This window comes from Colletotrichum phormii, assembly GCF_030913505.1.
Source record: "Colletotrichum phormii strain CBS 102054 chromosome Unknown BDP81scaffold_5, whole genome shotgun sequence".
Lineage (NCBI taxonomy): Eukaryota > Fungi > Ascomycota > Sordariomycetes > Glomerellales > Glomerellaceae > Colletotrichum > Colletotrichum phormii.
This window is the reverse complement of record NW_026851447.1, coordinates 2,233,217-2,249,910: the sequence shown is the minus strand read 5'-3', so window position 1 is coordinate 2,249,910 and position 16,694 is coordinate 2,233,217. Positions and strand designations below refer to the sequence as shown.

Sequence of the window (16,694 nt, the reverse complement as noted above, 5' to 3'; positions counted from 1 at the left end):
GCCACGACGAGAAACGTTGCATCACGAATGATGAAGAATGATCCGAGTTCACTTTACATATAAACCCAATATTGCTGCCGTGATGAGATTCCTATTTCCAATTCACCATTACGAACAAGAACAGCCAATTGCAAAATATCATCAACTACTACCTCTTTGCATTCATCAAACAACTAAACTCAAAATGTTCGCCCAGGCCCTCGTCAAGACAACCCTCCTCGCCGCAGTGGCAACGGCAGCCAGTCTCCCCGTCAGACAAACAACACCCACCTTCCGCCTCGCAGCCAACGTAACCAACTTCGACCTCACGCCCTCCATCCAGGGCCAAGAGCTCACCTACACCCCAACCCCAGACTGCGCAGCCAACGTCGTCTTCGGGCCAGCCGGCCAGGGTGCCGAGTTCTACGCCAGCGGCAGCACCGTCAACGTCGCGCACCTCTCTGCTGAAGACTCCTCTCCTTCAGCCGGGTTCATCGTCACACCCGGCGGCACGGCGACGGTGCCGAGCTTGAACACCGTCCAGCTGCAGCGCGGGGCTGGGACATCCGGTGTCGAGGTCGTCGATGGGAGTCTGCAGTTTGAGGATGGGTTCTGGATGGCGTGTCCTAGGAACGGCAGCGTTGTGCTGAGTTTCAAGAAGGCTGGGCAGAGGACCCTTCTTGGGTGTGCTGATGTTCAGCTTCTTAGCGTTTAGAAATACTCGAAAGGCTTGGAGATGGACTGACTGCATTGAGTCACGGGTAATACATGGCGGGTATGGCAAAGAGGACATGGTATTCATAATGTTTGGGTAATCTTCATCGCATTGGTGTATATAGACAGGCTGCATTGACATCAGGGCTATACACGAGGGAAGTAGATAACGGCATAGGTTGGAGTTTTGATCTTTAGACCCTGTTATTCTCTAATCTCATTTGCATTTCATGAAGCGTATAACCCCGCGTCGCTCTGTCCATGGCCATTCACCTAGCATACCCATCCGTCCTCCAGCTTCCCTTTCTACCCATCTCACGTCGTGCAAAGCCCCACAAACTCGCAAATCTCCTGATTAAACTCCTCTGGTTGCTCATAGAACAGCCAATGTCCAGCCTCATAGATAGAAAACGTCGCCAAACCAGGCCGGTTCTTCTCCACCCTCCTAACCGTCTCACGCATACCCTCGAGCGGGAAGCACCCGGACTTGCGCCCCGCCATCACCAGTGTCGGCACGCTAATCATCTCAATCGCTTCTCGGTGGTCGTACCGCGTATGGTCCGCCAACAACCTCGCAAGCCACGCCTGATCGCACAGCGCACTGATCCCCGTGAAGAAGTCCTCGTCCTTCTTCCTCACTTCGGCAGAGACGTTGTCCGCCGCGTCAGGCTTCGCGCGGTATCCCAAACACCCGTCCACGAGATCAACATGCGCCGCCGCCGAATTCTCCATCCAGAATTTCTGTGCGCCGAGCATGCTCTTCTCGTCGTAGCAGCCCGTGTGCGCCAAGCTCTCATCCCACCCGTCAAACTGCGAACGATCCTGCAGCGGCGCCTGGTCGACAAACACGAAACCCGCAAAGTCCGCGCTCCCAAAGAGCTCGACGTACGTCCAGAGCACCGCGGCACCGATGGAGCAGCCGACGGGAATAATCTTGAGGTCGGGCGAGGCGGCGCGCCGCAGGTGGTGGACTAGGTCGCGGAGGTCGGCGGCCAGGCGGGCGACGTGGTAGCCGCCCTTTGTGCGGTCCGATTTGCCGTGGCCGCGCATGTCCGGGGCGACGACCCAGATGTCGTCGGAGGCGATGTCATCGGCATTGCGGTAAAAGTAGTCTGAGGAGCCGCTGAAGCCGTGCATGAGGAGGACGCAGCGGGTTGCGGAGGCGGCGCCCGTGAGGGGGAGTGAGGATTGGAAGGCGAGTTTGCAACCGTCGTTTGCGCCGCAGTGGGCGTAGTGCATGCTTGAAGTCGCCATTCTTTTTTGGTGAGATGTGTTGTGAGAGGACTGTGAGGCGAGGTGAGAATTGATGGGAAGTTTTCCGTCCTCGTTGAAAACAGTCGTTGGTGATGAGTTTGTTTTAAGGGGTCGAATTCGTTGTTCTGGATTGTTGTAGTCATGGCGGGGGATTGTTTTCTGTTGGTGGGGCCAGTTAAGCCGGTGCGGGGGTGTTGAACCTCGTTATGTATCCCTCCTCGCTAGGTACCCCGGGTTGGTGGCCTCGGACACCAGATCAGTCCATTTGTTACGGGCAGTCGCCGACCTCTAATTGTCTTCATGGTACTGCGGGAAGTAGAAGAAGACGCGTTTCTTGCCATTAGGCACATGGACGACATCGCAGACGCCATCCTCGTCTGGATTGACCAACGCCAGGGGAGAGGATTCTTTACCGGATCGGCCGACAAAGTAGCACACCTTCCAAGCTCTGATCCTGTTCTCGGCGGTGAAGTTGACATCATTCATCTCCTCCACCGACCTCGCTGCAGTCTTCTGGGCCCGGAGACTCTCAGCGACCTGCTTTCCTTTGCCCTTGGCGCTCGTGGGTCTCTTGCGTTGGCCATTGTTGGCAGTATACTGGAATATGCACCATCGTACTTAAGCTGCTGCTTGAAGTTGGTGCCCATGAGAGTTCTTGCCGTCTTGTCGTTAATAGCACGATTAACCGGCATAACTACCCACAACCTAGCATACTCTTCAATATATTTCGCCGCTACGGCGGTTCGGGTACCAATAGAGTCACGTCCTCTAGACTTCTATACTTTGTATTAGCGTACTAAGCTAGGAGTAAGATGGATTATAAGAACATACCAAATCTACTAGAATAATACCGGTAGATAGAATCTCCGACTTCAAGAAGACACGAACGACCTTAATCAGAGGCCAGAACGTCATCTTGCGTTCTTGAGGCCTGCCATTATCGTCGCTAGGTAGCGAACAATGGGTTATTATCCTCTGTCGTCATTCTTTTGCCAGCATCCCGGGGCCTTACGGAGGGGCCACGGGCGTGAAAGTAGACTCTTTCCTCTCTAGGACGAGAGCCCGTGCCATCGTCGAATGACTTGAGGTCGATCGTGAACGCGAGGTTATCCTTGGAAGTCGGTTCAACTTCGACCTTCTCTTTAGAAGACGACGCTCGTGTACGGGGAGGCATGGTCGCCAAATTGTCCTTCCTATATGAGTGGAAGGAGAAGACGTGTCGACCGATGACAGGTAGTATAATATAGGGTCCCAAGAGAAGTAAATGCCTTTCTGACTCGGACAGGTACTTGTAAATTTGCCCCACGACTGAGGTACTGGGTGGGATGAGTGGTAGGCAGGCTCAGAATCGGTTGACCCACGAAGTCGTCTTGAGCTCTGATAGGGTGAAAAAGCTGAAGGGTTCTTATGGTCCTGTAGAAATTAGTACTTTGCCCTCGTGCTTTGTTAAGAAGAATGCCTACCCCTCCGCGATATTCGCGGTTATAGTCGCTGAACTCCTCGATTCCAGAGCATCGAATGAACTTCAAGTAGGGGACGAACTCTGCGAGATGTGAGCAGCCTCCTGCCATCAGTTGTCGATCTTAGAGTCTCTGTGCCGATGCGCGACAATCGGATTGCTCTAAGCTCCTGTAAACAGGCCATGACATTGACTTCGGTTATTACCAAGAAGCTCGAAAACATGACCAGTTCGAGTTATCTGGATCGGGAAACTCTCCAAGTATGAGGTGAGGGCAAGAATAGAAAGGGCTCTGGATGGTACTGCAGTATCTTTCAGTTGCCGCTTTCGATCATCTCGACAAGAAATTTGCATTTTCCGTCGACCCTCTCACGGGGAGCGATCATCCCGTTGAACTAGTTGATCGCACGTGTGTCGTCTCCGAGGGGCCCGAGAATGTGACTGCCACATTCAGGCGACCGAGTGCACTGATAATAGTACTTGTCCCACTGGGTGCCCGAGTCGGGTTACCGACCATTCAACGAGATATACCCCTCAGAGAACCCAAGCGGTATGACGAGTGGCGATTTCGTGCTTCCTCCGCTGACCCTCTTACCACACGCCCTCTATACGGACCACCGCTGACAACCGCTCGTCGTTTTTTGCGGACATGGATTGACTGCTCATGGTGTATTCTGCCTCGAGGCGTCCGGGAAATCAAATGTCGTAATGAGATGAGCGGGTGTCTGGCCCAGGGTCGCTGTAGAAATGTTAGAATTTATACGTCTTGTATTTGATTGAAGATGGTCTTGATCACTTACATATTGTTTGAGTCCCGGGCTGGGTAAGGGGCTCCTCAGGTTGGATATGTTCCAAGTTTGCTTTCCATAAGACAGGATTTGCTTCTTTCCGCTTGTGACAAACACTGGCAGACCGTTTTCTTCTTTGCTGCGGCGAGAGGGTCCGCGATAATGTCCTTTGAGAGACTGCTGGCTCAGAAGGAAAAAAGAAAGAAAGAAAAAGTCGGAGGAGTTGATCCACACGTCGGTGCGTTCCAGGGGAGGGTGGATGCTTGAGGGCCTTCCGGAGAGCTTGGTGGCCTTCTCATATCTTGGAATGCAAAGGGTAAAAGGTCGTTGTATGCCTTATGTGTCTCTCTTTTACCACGTTGACTGGGGACACGTTAGGCTCCCAAAGAATAGGTAAAGCCAGAGAAGGGAAGAATGAGACAAAGGTGGTATTGGGGACCCAGGGCCGCGCACAGCTCAACTGGCTGCCTGATTTTCCGGGGTAAGCGCAACCTTGGGTTCGACTTTGCGTCGTTTGCGGCGTAGTAAGACTAGTGCTGTTCCTCCGATTGACTGCCGACCAAGTCTCGGTCGAGCTCAACAATGTCGCGCTTGCCGAAGAGGTGCACACGTGGGAGAAGACCTCGGAAATATATATATGACAAGAGACGAACGACTGAAGCAGGTTCGTATCGACTGCGATGTGGCGACGCAGGCGTTTCCCCCTTGATCAACCACGGACCAAATCTTCGCCAAGACTTTCCCCTCGCCAAGGTACGATGTTCCTGTCTCTCTCCAAAGATGAGCTGCTATTCAGTGCAGTCAAACCCCCCCCCCCCCCCCCCCCCCCGCCGAGGAGCTTAATGAGAGCAACGAGACAGATAAACGCATTGTGTCTCTGCTAATAGGAATTCCATGGCTACAAGAAACCACCGCTACTCCCAATAACCTTACTCCATACTAAGTATTTAGTGCCCAAATGACCCGTCTATGGACAAGGTTCCTGGTGAGGTACACAGTGACTGTGCTCGTCAGAGGAGGGGGCCTGTGGGATAAGACCTTGCTTGGTGAAGGGTAAAAGCAAAAAGCAAAAGAAACTGTTGCTTGATAGAGACGAGATTCGAACTCGCGCGGTTTCCCAACAGAGGTCTGCGTAACTTGCTTACATAAACCTAAATCTGTCGCCTTAACCACTCGGCCACTCTACCGTCTACTAGTGTTGATTGATGTAACAAATCCGTGCCATATTTGTATATATACCCTTGGAAAGGGATATACGTAGTGATTGACAAACTACCTACTTTAAAGTACAGTTGAGAGATGGCCGATTCTTAGAGTTACGCTTATGCTGGCGTCCAAATTTTTGTCATTTAAATCGTCCATCTTCAGACGCTTTGTTCTGGTCAGTTGCTCATAGAGCGTCTGCTGACTAAGCATCATCCTCACCAGTGGGAAACCGCGCGAGTCCGAATCTCGTCTCTATCAAGATTTCCTTTTGCATTTTTGACATCTCAACATGTGGGGAGAATGTATGGACTTTTTGATGACAGCGCCTCTTGCCTCTGGTAGTACTCTCTCTTTTTGACCTAAAGCACATGTTCCTTGACGTACCCTGCTTCCTGGGGGTCTTAGTTTATGCGTTGTTGACCCAGACCTGAGTCATGGTTGGTGAAGCTACCCACCACCCATGATCCCCAAGACTACAGCCATGTTGCCAATCCGGCAACTGGCACTCGAGGATACTGATACGGATAATGTTGGAGGAGGCCAAAGTGGTCACTGCCATACTGTTGTCCGCGCAAGTATCAGCGGTGAGTGCATGTCATGATCGATTATTCTGATACCCCAGGTAGAAGTGCCAGCACTCTAAACTCAGGTGTCCACAACTGACTGACCCTGAAAACGAAAGGCTAGACTTCTCACCAATGCGTCCGGTAGCTTGTTGGCGGCTTTTTGAAGTCATGATATTTACTAGAGAGGCAACTCTCGCCTCTACCATGGTAGACATGTTAGTATGCCAGTTTTGGCCCCAACCGAGGAGGTGCCACCATCAGTAAACTCGCACCTAATTGCAAGAAGGAAGGTGCTTGCAGAGCAAATGTCAAAGCTGCGGCGTAACTTTCCAAAGATGCTCAACTTGAGTGACAAGTCGAGGTATCTTAGGCGGTCCCATCCTTGTTCGACCTGGGCCCGTCTTGGCCAAGTTAACCTTGAAAAGCTTATCATTAGCAAACTTCCACTTGAAAGCCGCTGAGCTGCTGTTCCCGTTGTGGAGGTGTTGACCTTCCACTCTGAGACAAGCTTGCTCGGCGTACTTAAACATCCTCAACAGCCTCTTCCAGCTCACTCGTCAAGCTCGCAGCCTTCTTGGACTACAGCCTCCAGGGACTTCTCTTGCTCTTCTTCGAGCTCTTGGGTAGATCCGGCGACTTCCGCATCTGGTGTGCGCCCTACTTCCGATTTCGAAACAACATCCCGCCACGAGCAAATCTACAAGAGGCTCTATCTTACTAGGCTTCTTCAAGCATATTACCTAGAGAATATAATTGGAGAACTGACCGTTCATACAAACGCGCGAGGACATGATCAGACCTTGCTTTACTGCCATCGCGGCAACGGGACTCAACCCATGCGCTGAAGGAAGCGACGTGGGATGCGGCTTTGGGAACATGCCGAAAATGTCTTTACCATCATCAAGAGGGTTTACGAGGAACCCAGTAGCAAGGAGACAACATCAATGCTTTCCCCACCGAATACATCTACTGCTCCGAATTGTCCAATAGTTCATGGACGACGACAGGGACGTCTCGCCTACATCGGACCGACATAGTACACTCGAGCCCGAGTCCGACATCGACCGACGACAAACTTGACTCTGAGCATGAATACCATTCCAATGAGACTGTTATCTACCATGGATAGTAGTGATAAAATGAGAAAGAGGGCCCGTGATGCGTTGGCCGACGGGTTATTTTGTCGCCACCTTTGGAGGAAACGAGACCTTATCCTCAGGGATCGACTAGGCATCAGCCACAAGGTTACACAAATTCGAGTACTTGTATGGATTCTAGCCACGGCCTCAGGACAGACAACCCCAGCTATCCAAACTCAATGTCGCGATCATGTGACAAGCTCGAGACGCTGCCGGCGTGACATGGGTCACGTCGAGGTTACATGGCGAGATGAACTCATCCTCCAAAGAGTCTGCATCACAGAGATTTTGCCTCAAGCAATGAGCCTCGATACCAAGTGACTTCAATCACAGAGTATCCGAGACTGAGAGAGCACACCGACGAAGGCCAGGTCCCTTGCGATGGATCAGCTCTATTTACAACCTCCCCAGTCAAGCTCATGATCAGAGGCAACCCCTCCCAAGCCTGTGGCGTGAGATAGGTCCATTGAAACCACCATGCCCTTGAAAGCCGAAATCCTATTCAGGTAGATCCCGATGACCAATGAGGCCCTAGAAAGCATACTGGCGCCAAGATATCTATTCCAATCCAAATTCCCTAGACTCTCAAACCCCACGGAACCTTGACACTTTAGAACACCCACGCCTTCCTCCTTCACCAACATAGGTAAGATGTGATCTCGGGCTCCTAAGAGTAAACTGCGCCACGAAATGCGCCTGTGACGAGGCTGAACCCGGGTGGCAGAGCCCACCTCCAGTCCGTGACGCGTATGAATCTGCAGCATCAAGTCTCCACATCAAAACATCCCGAGTATTCAACGACTGACCTTGGGGTATACCCATCTCGCCATCATGCCTCATCTGTTCCTCAGTCCACCACACACCTTTGATGGCCCTCATCCGATCCCCCATAGGCACCAACAATGACACCAGCTCTCAACAAGCAGCGTCCGTTGTAGTCGATGGCCGGGCGGTACGATTTTATCGTATGTTGGCTCACGGTCCTACATAATGCCATGGATAGCTTGTTTTTTTTTTTTCCCGTAGAGGTCACAGGTTCGAGTTGAATTTCATCGGTTGCTTTTTTTCCTTACTTCCCGCATACCGAAGAAAATAGGAACCTGATTTATCGCACCTGATGCTCTCTCTGGTACCAAATTATTTTTTTTCTCGCGAGCGTCGGCGGATTCTTGGGTTTCACAGAAGACTGGTGACACGGGGGATGGAATGTATCTACCTATCCCCCAAAAAAGTTCCTCTTTACACTGGTGGGCTACCCATGTACGCGAACGTGCCGTTGCTATTGTTATCGTCTATATCTCGGCGTTCGCCTTTCTCGACGTCGACATCCAATGCTGGTCATCATTTCGTAGTCGAACATAGAACTTGCTCTCGGTAAAAAGCCGACTTGCTCCTTCGGACTTGCTTTAAAAGCCGCTCAGAACGAGAGAGATGTCATGACGGATGCATTCCTCTCAGTGCCGATGGGGACAGAGCACCTGGAGTACGATGATCTACCCCAGGACCTCCCTCGGACTGAGGGAAGGCATCTTGGCTGCGGTGTGTTGGTTGGGGAACAGGAAACCCGAGAGATGGGACGAGGGTAAGAGGCTATGTATAACAGAGACCTCTCGATACTGCTTCGTCGCCCGGACGTATTTGTGGCATGGTGACTAGCACGGGAGCGTGACTCGAAGTGATCAGCCGAAGCTTTCTTCCAAGCATCAAGAATGCTGTGTGATAAACAAGACTAAGCTACTGCTACTTTGTCCTTGTCGTGGTGAAGAGAGCCTCACTCAACAAGCACGAAAATAACTTCAACCCAACATCTGACACAAAATCATCACAGGCAAAAAGGGTTGCTTGTTCACCTAGTCCATCTTGTTCATTAAGAGTAAGCATTGAGATCCACTACAACCCTGAAGCGGGCGAGTTGCATTCTAGCTTTACATCAAAGATAGGACATCCTAAGAATTTTGCTCATTGTATTTACACACCTGAAATAAGCTTGCTACCTTTCACGACCTCAAATCACCACTCAACGGAACCCGTAATTGACACCAACTCTAACCGTCAACACCTCAGAAATCATCACACGGAAAAGGTTTTACTTTGTTCATCAAGAGTAGCATTGAGATTTCCCACCAATACACCCCGAAAAGTGGTGGCAGTTTCTATTCTACCTTACAGAAAAGAAGAAACTGTCCCTAGGAATTTGATCATCGTAGCTAAAAACCCCCCCGGATCAAACTTTGCCACCATTGCGACCCTCAAATCACCCTACTTCGCCAAAGGGGAGGGAAACGAGTCCCGTCCCGAAGCGAGAAATACACATACCCGTCCCATCCATCCAGTCCTTAATTTCCCAACCCAGTCCACAAAAAAGGGGGAAAAGAGAGAAAGAGAGAGAGAGAGAAAACAATGGGCAATTTTTGGATATCATGCTCTTTTTTTTCCACGCACAAAAGTAGTTGGAAGAAACCCGCCGCCTCCCAGAAAGACAGAGTGCAGTAAGGAGGAAGCCTCCTGTAGTTCCCTCACCCTCAAGTAATTGATGATCAAGACCGTTACACCACCTATGGTGCTGCTAAAAAGAAAGTCGTGAGAGGGGAGAATGGCGGAACAACCCTCCCCTTCTAGTCATGAAAAATCATCCATCAACCAACACGCCTACGCTTGTTACCGCGGTCGGGGCTGCCAGTGATCCCATCGAAGCTATCCCGCGGAACCTCTTCAGTCCCGGTGGAGCTCGGTGTGCCATTGACATTGCCAGCGCCGCCATTGTTGGCAGCCGAGCCGTCGAGCGTAAAGTTGAAGTCGTTTCCGTCGCCGTTGAAGTTGACGCCAGGGTACGCGCCGTCACCCTGGAACGCGTCCGGGTTCAGGAACTGGTCAATGTCGAGGTCGCCGTCAAAGTAGCCGTTCACGTTGCCGTTCTCGTCGATACCCGGTATGCGACCTGACGGGCTGAGCGGTCCGAGCATGCTGGAGAGGTGGTCCAGCTTCGCGGCTTGTTCTTCCTGCATCCGGTGTAGCGCGGCGAGGTCTTCTTGGTTGAAGTTGATTTGCTGTAGTGAGGGCGGCGGCGCGGCGGAGCCCATGATGGGGGAGAGGGAGAGGCCGGGGGCGGCGGACATGGGGGGTGGCGTGTCGGGGGTAGCGGTGACGGATGGGGGCGGCGGGTTGGGTGAGGCGGACATTGACGGCTTGGAGGACTGTGGTGCGTTGGTTGAGGGTGTTGCGGAAGACCGACCGGCCATGGCATTCAGCATCTTGTTCCGTTGGTCGTTGCTCATTGTGGCGGGGGTATTGTTGACGACGTGGGGGAGATCGATACCGGATGAGCTGTTGGCATTTGTGTCGTGAATGATCTTCATCATGCTCTCATGGGGATTCGACTCGAGCTCTTGAGCTAGATAGTTGGTAGGTGATGTGTGGTCGCCGGGCGATGTGTCAAAGAGCTCTGTGACGGTACCCATCTCGCGGTTGTACTGCTGAGGCGTCGCGGAGGCGCTAGCTGGTGACGGCGATACCGTATTCGCGCGACCGTTGGGAATGGGCGGCAGCAACGCTTGCCGGCGCTTCGGTATGTTGATGTTGTTTCCTGCCGAGGTTTGTGCTTGTACGTAGTCGCCCAGATCCACGACGCTTCCCTGAGGTACCGAGCTGGAGCTGTTGCCGTTCGGGATGATGCTCGCGAGAAGGTCGTTTACACTCTGCGGACCCGCCTGGTCCTCGAGCGTCTTCCTAAACACGTTGGCCAAGAAGTTCAGGATGGCGTTGATCGAGTTCTGATGGCGGTCGTGTTGGCTCTGGAAGACGACAGCCTGCTGATACAACGCCGTATTGTCCCCCTGGATTCGCTGAATCGCCGTCATGATCATCCTCTGCTGCTCGCGCACCTTGGCCAACTCTTCCCGAATCAACGTCATCTCCTTCTTCTGTATCGGCATGTCACCCGAAGGTGGCAGGGCTTTGCTGGCGGGTGCACTGGCGGTGCTAAAGCCTTGTGTCACGCCATCGTCAATGTTGACGGCATCCTCCTCGCTGTCGCCCTCGACCTCTGCGTTCTTCGCGCCCTTCTTGCCCTTGTTACCGCTCTTTGGTTTGTTGATGAGCCAGAGCAGATTCGGGTGCCCCCGTCGGAAGAAGGGATTCGAGTACTCGCTTGGGCTCTTGTTCTTCCGCTCGCTTGCGCGCATCGAGTTATCCGACAAGCCGACCCGTTTGTGGAAGCCATACATATTGAGCTGTCGTACAAAGGAAGCATAGTTGTTGTGCTTGAACAGGTCGGGAATCAGCTTCTTCGCGAATTCATCCTCGTCGAGTACGATAAACGAGTCGCCCTTTTCCGACCACCGAATGAGCTCAGAATTCTTATCGTCGTCGAGAAAACTGTTCAATGTTAGTATGAGCTTGCTGCCCAAAACACGCTCTCGCGGCTTCGGAGGCATGGGAACCTGACTGACCTGCTCAACTTCTGCACAAACGGCGGGATCTGCTTCCGCTTCTGCTGCGCCTCCCTCATGGCCTTACGAGCCATCTCCTCCAGCACCTCGACGTTATCCGTCTCGGCCATGGTTCCGTTTGCTTGTTGTTGCTGCAGGAGCGCAGAGTCTTCGCCGACAAAGGACCAAGGGTCGCTGGGCGAGTCAAAGTTCTGCCTCGCGCCCGTGGGGACGAGTGCTCTATTCATCTGCCTCCTTGCGACGGCATTATTGGGACTCGGTGTTGGCTGCACGAATTGCTGCTGCGCTTGTTGTTGCTGCTGCTGACCGGGGACGAGGCCGTACGAGTTGACAGCCTGGGCGCCTGTTCCGTCCACGAGGCCCGCAGCAGCATCCGCCGCCCCTCCCCATCGCAAGAACTGGTCGCCGGTCGGGCTGGGAAATGACTGCTGGACCTGTGGCATCGGCATGGTGGGTATCGTTCCTGGCGCTGGTCGCTTTCGAGGGTTCGAAGACATGGGAATGTGCATGTACTCCTGGGGGGGTGTGTGTGTTGGTTCGGGTGAGAAACGAGTTTGGTGTGCCCGTTGGGAGAATTCAATCGGCCAGGTCGCCGGCTGATGCGGCGCCTTTGAGGCGGACGTGATAGGCTGACGCGCGGGGGGAGTCGCCTTGCTTCGGTGAGGCTCGTTTGAATCTTTTTTTTTTCGCGGCGGCCGCGTCTGGTGGGTTTGCGGGTTGAAAGCTGTAGGCAGCCTTGTGTACCCAGTAGTCGCCGAGAGCAGAGCAGGCAAGAAAAAACCACCACCTCTTTTTTTTTTTTCTTTCTTTGCTTTTTCACAGCGGTGTCGAGAAGCGAAGACCAGCGACGGCGACGGCGACGGCGGATAAATCGGTCGGGATAGTGCAGAGTAATCGGAAGTTCGCCTGTCGCATGCGTAATAAACCCTACAGTCTGCTGGGAGCCGAAAGGTCGTCGGTCGTGGAAAAGCGCGGTGACTGAAAGAAAGGGTGGTGGGTGGAATATGGATCTCGTGGTTCTATATACGTTCGGGGTCGGTCGTTGGGTCGTGAAGCCTGGGTCTCTCTTCTCTCTATGTCCAAATTGCTGAAAGGGCAGGCTGTAGGAGGGGGGGAAAAGCCTGAGTCAATCGCCAAAAGCCGTGGGAGAAGGCTTTCGCAAAGGAAGTCTATTGTGTGAGAGAGGATGAGAAGAAAAAAAGGCCGACAACAACACTTCGAACTATGGGCCGGCAAAGAAGCCCTTGTCGCGATAGGTCGGGCTTGAGTTTCGGCGCAAGGGTGCGATTGTCTCGGTCGCGGAGGATGCTGCGAAAGCTCTGAATGAGCGAGAGGTTCCCGCTTCTTCTTTTTTTGGGTTGGAGAAAAGGTGAGTGTCGTTGTGTTAGGTAAGGCACAACTACCTTAAAACGGTACCTTACGGTGAGGGCGTCAGGCGTCAGTGGTTGGTGCTTTGCTTGGCTTGAAGGTTCAAGGTTATGCTTTGGTCGTTGACCGTTGCTGGCGGTTGCTGCTGCTGACTGCGGTCTGCTTGCTGGCTGATGCGGGCGTAGCGCGTCTCTCTCTCTCTCTCTCTCTCTATCTCACTTTTTTTTCTCGTCTTCTTCCAAGGTAGGTGGTGGGGGGATGATGTCGCTACCACGTCGTGTACTGTGGGTTGATGGGAATGTTTTAAAAGAGGATAATTGGATAAGGAAGGAGGTGTCTCTCCAATTTAGGTACGTGCGTGCTTAGGTAGCAATTTAAGACCAGTTCGTGACAGGCACCCTACAAAAAAACCAAAAAAAAAAAAAGGGTTGAAGAAGAATGAAATGACAAGGCCGTTTCTTGTCCGAGTAAGAAGGGGACCGCAGGCTCAAAGGATAAAGAAGAAGTAAGGTCAGATCTGAAGCTGCCTGGTGTCTGAACCGGGGGGACAATATCGTTGTTGTATTATCATTATCAGCTAGACGAGAGACCATGAGAAACTGAGGATCCCAAAGGCCGAGAGTTTAGACCCGAGTGGGGACCCTAAAGGAGAAGACCTCCACTGGAAGCACCAGCCCACCACCGGCCACCGGCCACCGCCCGGGGCCTGGGACCGTCAATGAGCCCCATCCAAACACCATTTCATAACGGGAACCGTGGTCGTTCGGGGGCCCTCGACTTGGAACTCTGGGACGGACGGGTCAGGATAAGGTCCCTTGGACACGGGACAGATCGTCCGGCCCAATCAGCAACCAGCTTCATCTCGATCCCTCACCGACACTGTCACCTGTGAAAGGAAATGTGTTGGAGCCAATTTGGAGACTTTGTACTCCGTACCTACCCAAGACTGAGGTGAACAAAAACCACCCCGCCATCCTGGCACCAGCTGTCAAAGCATCAATTCTTCAATCTCTCACAGCATCTTCCGAATGCAATGTTTCCACTTTCCACACAAAGTTACCAAATACAGTAGGACAAGGGGGTCTGGACTTCGGCCGAACTGCCGTTTTCTCCTCGGTGTCTCCCGCCGTCTTCTCGAGGCCATCTCGATGACGCGTGTGGGGACCCGGCGGGGGAGCTTTCCCCCTTACCAACGTCATTTTCCTCCGATTCCTAGCTTATTCTTCGATCTCAGCTCCTCCAAGCACGGCCCATTCTCCCAACAGCAATTTTTTGTTATGTCTGAATAGCATCGCAGGAACGAATAGTCTCTAACTGGAGGAACCTCTCCAAAAACTTTGGATCTTCGCATCTTGCTTTCGAATTCAGGGGTATCATTGGTTTAACTGGCCCGTCATGTCCCGCCCCTACAGAGTCGCATTCCAACCCTTGTTTCCTGTCGTGGTACGCTGTACGGAGTACTTACAGATACCCTGATGCTTCACAGAAAATTACCTTGCACCTCTGCCCGCAAGAGCCGAAGCTCTGGCCAACTTTGCATTCCGCGCCTGATCCCATTCGCGCCCGGAGTTTCCGCTCCGGGCCTCTCGCGATGCCTTCTTCTCCTCTTGCAGCGTCCTGGCCTTTTCCCTGGGATCAATCACGACCAACTCCTCCTCTGCCTTTTTGCGATAACTGAGATCCTTACCCAGCTTATCCGCTTTAAAGCTGAGCGCCCGTGACATCCACCCTTCGTCGTCGCTGTCCTCCTTGGCGGCCTGATCCCACGCCTTGCAACTCTGGCAATCGGCAATAAAGTGAAGATCACAAAGTTCCGCTTCCTCGTCGGCGACCTTGCCCTCCTCCTCAACGGCCCCCTCCTCCTCCTCGGCAGCGGAGGTGGGTCCGTCTCCCTTCTCCGAAGCCTCCTCCGGCGGCGCCTGATCCAACTTCGATTTGAAGGCTTTCAAGAAATCGAGAGCTTGTTGGTCTTCACGGCTATTCGTATTACCGCCGGGCCTTCTCCTCCTGCCCCGGATTGACGTCTCGGGAATCATGCTTTCGAGTGCAGACTTCTTGGTCTCCTTGACCGGTTCGGACTGAAAGCTCCGCTTCATCGAAGCCTTAAGAGCGGCAATCTCCTCGTTGGTCTTCTCGAGAGCCGTCTTGGTATCGCGCACCTCAGGCTCTGGCGACGGAGAATCTTGAAGTCGAATAGGAATGGCGCTCTTCTTCTCCGATAACACCTCCTTTGGCGGTGCCGTCCGTTTCTCCTCGACAGGTTCGGGCTCGGGCTCATCTCGTCGCGGAGGTTCCGGCACTTCCACCTTTGATTTGCCTTTCGATTTGGACTTGGTTGACTTCTTCACGACCGGCTCCTCCTCCTCATCCACGTCCATTACTATCCTCGTGTCGAACTTGGTCTTCTTCAAGACCGGAACCTCCTCGGCATCGCCCTCGTCATCCCCGAAGCTCAAGAGCTGTTTCCCGCCTTTCCTCTTCTTCTTTTTCTCAATGACCACCGTCTTGGGTGCCTGGGTCGCAACCCTTGACCTCTTCACCATGTCCTCAAAGGGGTTGACGAGAATCTCAACATTTGTAATCTTGACAGGGTACGTCGGCCGGTCCGTGCCTGGAGTGACTTCCCCCTCGCCCATCTTCGCTAAGTTGTATATCGTGTCGCCAGCTACCCGCCCGAACAGCGTGTTCTTGCCATTGAGTTCGTCTGCCTGATCGAGTGTGAAGAAGAACTGGCTGCCGTTCGTATCGGGACGACTTTCGTTCGCCATGCCCAGCTGCCCGCGCCGGTTCCATTTCAGCCGTGAGTGAAACTCGTCCTTGAACCCGATGCCCGTCGGTCCGGCATTGAGACCGCGTCGCTCATCCATTGGCCAGGGGTCCAGCTCGCCGCTGAATGCGCCGCCATCGTAGATGGACTCGCCGCCATTGCCGGTGCCCGTTGGGTCACCACCCTGGAGGATGAAGCCAGGGACGAGTCTGTGGAAGATTGTGTTGTCGTAGTAGCCATCGAGGGCAAGCTGGAGGAAGTTTCGGCAGGTGAGTGGTGTTTGCTTGGCAAAGAGCTCGACGGAGATGTCGCCTAGGGTGGTGTGGAGGATGACGGATGCAGTCGGCTGCGGTTCGAGGTTGTAGATGGCCGACATCTTGGCCGGCCGTGACGACGCTCTGTCGAGTCAAGAGGTGAGGTTCTGGGTAGGGTCGGGGTAGAAGAGGGAGGTTGTTATGGGAGAAGTGCGTGGAACAAGTGGGTGTATGCAGCTACAACCATCGAAAGTTTCTAGATCGTCGTCGGGGAGGTAAGGTAGCGTTAGAAAGGTTTATCGATAAGGTCACGTGCAGCTACCTCAGGACGTCATCTGATTCGGTACCACTCTGTCGGTTCCGCCCCCCCTGCCTCACTTCTTCCTTTGCATCGTGTAAGTGCCTCCCTTGGTTGGGTTATATCTTCAAGACTGTTCAGTAAGAGCATCGGCTGAGGGGGACTTAGCGGGAAGCCTGAGTAGCCAATAGTCCTCATTGATGTTTAAGTTCACTGGCGTGTTTCCTTTTCGTAACGAAGGCACTTTTTTTCCTTTCCTTCTCTGTATTCGGACTGAATACTCCCCTGGAAGGAGGACTGAGGTACTCGAGTCCAAATATCTTCCATCCTGTCATAAAGGTCGGGGGAACGCGGCCGAGGGGTATGAGGGGGGAGTCGAAGTACTAACCTGAAAGTCCTCGAGCCTCACTCAACCCGACCTTTTGCTCGATTCCTTATTGACGACCTCTTTTTT

General features: G+C 53.1%; 5 protein-coding genes and 1 non-coding gene across 6 annotated transcripts; 1 reads left to right on the top strand and 5 right to left on the bottom strand.

The window, feature by feature from the left end:
- The first annotated feature begins 98 nt into the window (after positions 1 to 98).
- BDP81DRAFT_185535 (uncharacterized protein) lies at positions 99 to 851 on the top strand. Its single transcript, XM_060582345.1, has one exon. The coding sequence runs from the start codon at positions 185 to 187 to the stop codon at positions 692 to 694; it is 510 nt and encodes a 169-aa protein (XP_060448545.1). The 5' UTR covers positions 99 to 184; the 3' UTR covers positions 695 to 851.
- A 157-nt stretch (positions 852 to 1,008) lies between these two features.
- BDP81DRAFT_313733 (Alpha/Beta hydrolase protein) lies at positions 1,009 to 1,932 on the bottom strand (the record flags this gene model as incomplete). The annotated part of the gene is made up of 1 exon (XM_060583920.1): positions 1,009 to 1,932. The coding sequence occupies one exon, from the start codon at positions 1,930 to 1,932 to the stop codon at positions 1,009 to 1,011; it is 924 nt and encodes a 307-aa protein (XP_060448544.1).
- Positions 1,933 to 2,188: 256 nt separating this feature from the next.
- On the bottom strand, positions 2,189 to 3,610 carry BDP81DRAFT_185533 (uncharacterized protein). Its single transcript, XM_060582344.1, has 4 exons — positions 3,411 to 3,610; positions 2,960 to 3,360; positions 2,779 to 2,893; positions 2,189 to 2,723 (listed from the first exon to the last, which is right to left on the bottom strand). Exons 1-4 carry the CDS (start codon positions 3,516 to 3,518, stop codon positions 2,430 to 2,432), a joined length of 918 nt encoding a protein of 305 aa, XP_060448543.1. The 5' UTR covers positions 3,519 to 3,610; the 3' UTR covers positions 2,189 to 2,429.
- A 1,668-nt stretch (positions 3,611 to 5,278) lies between these two features.
- Positions 5,279 to 5,381, bottom strand: BDP81DRAFT_t105. The gene has a single exon. It is a non-coding gene; the product is annotated as a tRNA-Leu (tRNA).
- Positions 5,382 to 9,741: 4,360 nt separating this feature from the next.
- BDP81DRAFT_313356 (HSF-type DNA-binding protein) lies at positions 9,742 to 12,050 on the bottom strand (the record flags this gene model as incomplete). Its single annotated transcript, XM_060583883.1, has 2 exons — positions 9,742 to 11,479; positions 11,554 to 12,050. The coding sequence occupies 2 exons, from the start codon at positions 12,048 to 12,050 to the stop codon at positions 9,742 to 9,744; spliced, it is 2,235 nt and encodes a 744-aa protein (XP_060448542.1).
- A 2,361-nt stretch (positions 12,051 to 14,411) lies between these two features.
- Positions 14,412 to 16,064, bottom strand: BDP81DRAFT_313651 (cyclophilin type peptidyl-prolyl cis-trans isomerase/CLD; the record flags this gene model as incomplete). Its single annotated transcript, XM_060583915.1, has 1 exon — positions 14,412 to 16,064. The coding sequence occupies one exon, from the start codon at positions 16,062 to 16,064 to the stop codon at positions 14,412 to 14,414; it is 1,653 nt and encodes a 550-aa protein (XP_060448541.1).
- Positions 16,065 to 16,694: the final 630 nt, after the last annotated feature.

Bases quoted from the DNA above. Each gene is read 5' to 3' on its own strand.
- BDP81DRAFT_185535 (XM_060582345.1), top strand. From the start codon at position 185: ATGTTCGCCCAGGCCCTCGTCAAGACAACCCTCCTCGCCGCAGTGGCA.
- BDP81DRAFT_185533 (XM_060582344.1), bottom strand. From the start codon at position 3,518: ATGGCAGGAGGCTGCTCACATCTCGCAGAGTTCGTCCCCTACTTGAAG. The intron at 2,894-2,959 runs GTAAGGCCCCGG...TTCGCTACCTAG, and splicing joins TTCACGCCCGTGGCCCCTCC to CGACGATAATGGCAGGCCTC. The intron at 2,724-2,778 runs GTATGTTCTTAT...TACAAAGTATAG, and splicing joins GTATTATTCTAGTAGATTTG to AAGTCTAGAGGACGTGACTC.